The sequence below is a fragment of the Primulina huaijiensis genome, unplaced genomic scaffold, assembly GCF_012295235.1.
Source record: "Primulina huaijiensis isolate GDHJ02 unplaced genomic scaffold, ASM1229523v2 scaffold33709, whole genome shotgun sequence".
Lineage (NCBI taxonomy): Eukaryota > Viridiplantae > Streptophyta > Magnoliopsida > Lamiales > Gesneriaceae > Primulina > Primulina huaijiensis.
In genome coordinates, this window is record NW_027357870.1 from 26,071 (window position 1) to 31,575 (window position 5,505).

Consider the following 5,505-nt stretch of genomic DNA (forward strand, 5'->3'; position numbering starts at 1 on the left):
AATAAGTTCAGGTGACCTATTCAATAGAGCTTCCATTTCTGCTTGATGTTCAGCAGAAAATATCTCCAGATTTGGCAATGGGTTAACATCTGATGATTCCATGGGTTGAGGTTCGGGTGGAGCTTCTGAGAGTACCACATCATTAGCCTGAGTTGATTTTGGTGCAGTAGCAGCAGTAAGAACAATGGATTGAATGACTTCTTCTACTGAGGCCAACTCTCGGACAGAAATCACGGACGATGATTGAGTATGCAGTTCTAGTGATGCAGGAGTACTAAAGATCTTTGCTTCTAAAGGAGTTGTGGCCCTTTCCTCAACTGGCTGTATCTGCAGAAGTTCAAGGACCATGCCTACCCTGTATGGAAGAGGCTTAGCAAAAGCCTGCTCTTGAGCTTGAATCCGCTCAGCCAAAGAATGTATCTAATCAGCCATAAGCTTGATAACATCCTGATCATGAGGAGCAGTAGGACTCATTGGATCAAAATTAGACTTTAGAGTCCTCAACACATAGTCCATCTCCTTCAGCAAAAGATAGAAGCAGATTCATCATTTGGGTCGACCCGGATCAACATTGGTCGACCCGAAGTCAAATGGTCGACCCAAAAGCAAACACGAACAGTCGACCCAAAAGTTAAAGTCTTTGGGTCGACCCAAAATTTACAAGGTCGAGCCAAACTTGGTCGACCTTTTTGGTTTTGGGTCGATACAAAAGGCTGGATTTGGGTAATTGCTGTTTAGTAAATTTATATATTATAAAATGTAACATAATTGTCGAATTAATAAAAAAAATATAACATAGTCGTGAAATTGTGATACATATCATGTAACATAATTGTGAAATTGAGATTATTATATTAAGAAATGTAACATAATTGTGAAAAATATGATTCATATATTAAAAATTGTAAAATAATTGTGACATTATGATTCATATGTTATAAATGTAACATAATTGTCGAATTAATAAAAAACTGTAACATAATCATAAAACTGTGATTCATATGTCAAATCATGTAACATAATTGTGTAAATTGAGATTATTATGTTAAGAAATGTAACATAATTGTGAAAATATGATTCATATATTAAAAATTGTAACATAATTGTGACATTATGATTCATATGTTATAAAATGTAACATAATTATCGAATTAATAAAAAATGTAACATAGTCGTAAAATTGTGATTCATATGTCAAATCATGTAACATAATTGTGAAAATTGAGATTATTATGTTAAGAAATGTAATATAATTGTGAAAATATGATTCATATATTAAAAAATGTGACATAATTGTGATATTATAATTCATACGTTATAAACCCTAAAACATAAATCGAGTAGACCCAAAATAACATTGGTCGACCACAAATGAACATGGTCGACCCAGATCAACATGGTTGGTCGACCATGGTCGACGCACAAAATAACATTGCTCGACCCACAAATGAACATGGTCGACCCAAATACAACATGATCGACCACAAATGAACCTGGTCGACCGAAATCACCATAGTCGACCAAAAACGCACACATATCGACCCACAATCATGTTCGAACCAAATTTTTTAACAAAATTGGACTATAACATTTATCAAAATTCAACTATATGAATAACAAAATTTAAACAAACAAAATTAAAATTTAAACAGATAAAATTCGACTTTAAACAAACCAAATTCGGCTATAAACAATGTCTAATAATTACATACAATGTCCAATACATCACAACAATGTCCATTGATTATCAAACATATTACATGCTAAAAAATATCTGAACTCAGATACCAATCTATCATCTAAATTTAGTACTATCTGCTCACTTCTCCTCGACAAAGCATATCCAGCGACAGCTAATACAAATGCTCCAGAATCCTCGCTGTAAAAGTAAAAATAAAAAGAATATTGAAGTTATTATTTTTATTAATAGAATAGAAATAAAATCATTAGTCTATCAATCAGTGCTAAACATACTACACATTAGAGATAGGACAACGTACTGTTTAATCTTGGCTCCGAATTCATCATGTAGCTTTATAATCCATGGCCTCTCGGGGTGTGGGTTGTTCTCAACAATGGATAGCAGACGATCAGCGTTTATAAGTATAGGCTCTATTTCCTCATTCAGAGCTTTGAAGTTGGGATCGTGCCTTCACTACAAGTCAAATATAATGCACTTATTCACCCCTGCCACGAGTTTTAGCAAAAACCAGCGCCCATCTGTATGGACAAGGATGAAAATTCTTCAAGCCTTTTCCCACGAGAGACACGGTCATTGATCAATACCTTTCACTATCCCCACCAGATTTGTGTCGACAACTTTATCTTTATCTTCGGCCAATACTAACATCGAAGTGTAGAAATTTCTGTCCATCAACGACACATCTGGTGACATCACTTTAGTATGTCGGATCTGCATTTCAAGCAATCCATGGAGACCTTCGCCGCTGAATTCGACAGAAGAAAAGGTTTTCAAAGTTTAAAAATAAGTGTTCTACAAATATACACGATTTGTAAATGCTTACAGAGATAGTGACATGCGAGTTCGCGATCGCCATGGGCCCGTAGAACAACTTCTCATATTCGGCATAAAAACCTGGAATCCTACTTGGCGAACGGTAAAGCATCGATGCCCTAACTCGTGCCAGCGAGTTGTTTACCTTCAAAGTCACGGTCTCCGCAAGTGGCCTCACACCGTCATCTATAATTGCTCCAAACTGACGGTTCGCTGCGTAAATTGATAAATTATAACAACTTTAATGCAAATATGAATAGATAAGGTGTGGTGTACTAACCTCTCGACGTGGTCGCCTCGCCTCCTGACATACCCACATCAGGAGTCACTTGAATATCTAAAAACAAAAAGTTTATTGTTTAATATACTATAAATAAATATAAAATCAAAAAAGTGCATTACCTTCTGAGGATTCCTTTGTTATGAATGGAAGGTTAGGCTCAAATATCCGTTGTGTTTGGCTACTACTGCAAATTTCCCTAGCCAGATTATCATCCACACCTAACAGCATACATTAAACAAATTAAAATTAGAATGACATTTCTAATAACTCAATCTATGACATAAACATAAATATAATTAATAAAATTAACTCACCAAAATCTGTCTCGGATGATTTTCTCTTCCGCCCTCTGTTATAGGCTATGCTATAATCTCTCTCCTGATGCACTGGCATTGGAGACCTAATCTCAGCAACACCTGGCATGTGAAACCTCATCTCAGCAAAACCAGCTCTAATCTGTTCAGTCACACTCGATCTCAACTCATCGAAACCAAGATTCAAACTCGATTTCAAGTCATCGAAAGCCAGATTTATATTTCTGATACACGCCTTGGTCTCAATAAATCCTGCTGTCATCTCAAGACGCATAGACGTAATGGAATCCTCCAATGCCATCAACCGCCTCTCGAAACGATGCTCCAAGGGTGATGGGCGGCGGGAAGGATTGAGTCCAAAGTGGACTCTAGGACCCCGTACGCATGGGAGAACCGGTGCTAGAGCTGGATCTACTGACATCACCAGAACGGGTGCCGAAAACATCCGGAGATGAATGTGCGGAAGGCGTGTGCTAGACTGATCTACTGACATCACCAGAACGGGTGTCGGAAACATCCGGAGATGAATAAGCATAAGGCGTGTGCTGGACCGAGGGAGACTCCAGAGGGTGCTCGCTACATATGACTGTTTGACCTTGCCTCCAGAGCTCGAGTACCCGAGTACTGACCGCATCGGGAGCAGAATCAACAAAAACCCCGGTCGTATAATACGGTGCAACGAGCTTCTCAGGAGTAGGAGTCAAACATCCAAGACAATCCTACATTTAATAAATAACGTATCACATTAATTAAAAATTATGTCAATAGTTTTTATATCAAATCAATTCATATTACTTACATCTATAGCATAGTCACCAAAGGCTGCAGTGACATCAACAGCAGCTGGGGCACGGTTTGACGGCCACGTGTTAGTCACCCACTGAAACATTCTGGGCAACATCAAACCGTCCACATCTTTTCTCTTTGCAAATTTTTGTGCCACGCTCGGATAATATTCATAAGAGAGGATCCGAAACATAAATTTTAAACAATGTTATTAGTATAAATAAAGATAACAAATCAACTTTAACATTCAAAAAATAATACACCTACAGAGGCAACACAAAACCACAGACAAGGAAGCTGCCATCAACTTCTTTCCGACCCTGTGTCTCGGTGAGGTAATTATATCGGGCTAAAAGGTCCTTCTTCAAACATCGGACCGCATCCCTATAGGCTACTCTAACCCAAAGATAAGTGTTAAAACTATCCAAATCATCTACAAGCCTCAAGTATTTAGGGTCGATCTTCGTCGTCTTTTTCCGAGTCGCCTCAACAAATACGGAACAACAGAAGTATAGACTAGCTATCTTTATCTTCTCCATGTCTATACCAGTCTTATTCTGCTCTTGGACACTGATCTTTGCCTCCAAATCACTCAAAACAATCTCAAACTTTTCGGCAAAGTGTGTGGTGCCAAATACACCTCTATCTGATACATCTTCGGGCTCTATAGCGCAATCGAGATCGGTTATTAAACAATACTCTAACAAAGAAAATCTAACCGGCCTCTTGCGCACCACCAACCACAAATCATCAGTACTACTATCTGATTACTCATTAAATACCATATAATTTGACTAGAAATGTTAAAATCTCTATAATACCTAACCAAATTACCAAAAGACGACTGCTCGAAAAAAAGGGTTATCTCATCGTTGTTCAAATAACGATGAATCTTCTTAGCAATCTCTTTATATCTGGATTGAATTGTCAATTTACATCGAAAAATTGCATCCCTGCCTAGTTTTCTCGACAAATAGACCTGTGATACAAATAAAATCACAAATAAATACGTTAGGAAAGTTACGAAAATAAATGGAGAATTTGGAAAACAAAAAGAAAGACACCCATTTTGGTTGACCCAAGTTTTTTTGGTCGACTTTCTCAACCAACGCTTGGTCGATTAAGAGTGGGTCGACCCAAAGTCGACCAAGAAAGTCGACCAAAATTTAAATTGGTTGACTTTCTTGGTCGACCTAAGCTTCGGTTGACCAAGCTTCTGTCGATTAGGTCGACAGAAGCTTCTTCAACACCGCCCACGACGCACAAGCAACGCACGCTGAAGCAATAAATCGAAATAAACGCGAAAATTACCAGATTTTGGTTAGTCATTCCTTCGATTGAGTTTGCGTCGCCTCGAGGGGAAGGAAATTTCCAGGAATTATCTGCTGCGCGATGGATGGGAAGAATGGAGGGTTTAGGGTTCTCTGTTAAAATTTAATCGTGTGTTTAATGGAGAATGGGTTTTTATAAAATTTTAGCCTGTATTTTAACTTCAAAAATAGGGACATTTAGGTAAATTTACTTTTGAATCTTTTTTTTTTTTCAAAAATAAATCACAGTAGAATCCCTGTTACCTAAATTTCCCCCAAAAGCAGCATCAACACCAT

General features: G+C 37.7%; 1 protein-coding gene across 2 annotated transcripts; it reads right to left on the reverse strand.

The window, feature by feature from the left end:
- Window positions 1–1,666: 1,666 nt before the first annotated feature.
- LOC140968227 (uncharacterized) lies at window positions 1,667–4,073 on the reverse strand. Of its 2 annotated transcripts, none has more exons than XM_073429127.1 (6): window positions 3,912–4,073; window positions 3,113–3,831; window positions 2,918–3,016; window positions 2,796–2,852; window positions 2,001–2,701; window positions 1,667–1,879 (listed from the first exon to the last, which is right to left on the reverse strand). In XM_073429127.1, exons 2-5 carry the CDS (start codon window positions 3,744–3,746, stop codon window positions 2,421–2,423), a joined length of 1,071 nt encoding a protein of 356 aa, XP_073285228.1. In that variant the 5' UTR covers window positions 3,747–3,831; window positions 3,912–4,073; the 3' UTR covers window positions 1,667–1,879; window positions 2,001–2,420. The 2 variants fall into 2 exon arrangements, with proteins under 2 accessions (XP_073285228.1, XP_073285227.1); XM_073429126.1 differs by having other exon boundaries at window positions 2,001–2,728.
- Between the last annotated feature and the right edge of the window lie 1,432 nt (window positions 4,074–5,505).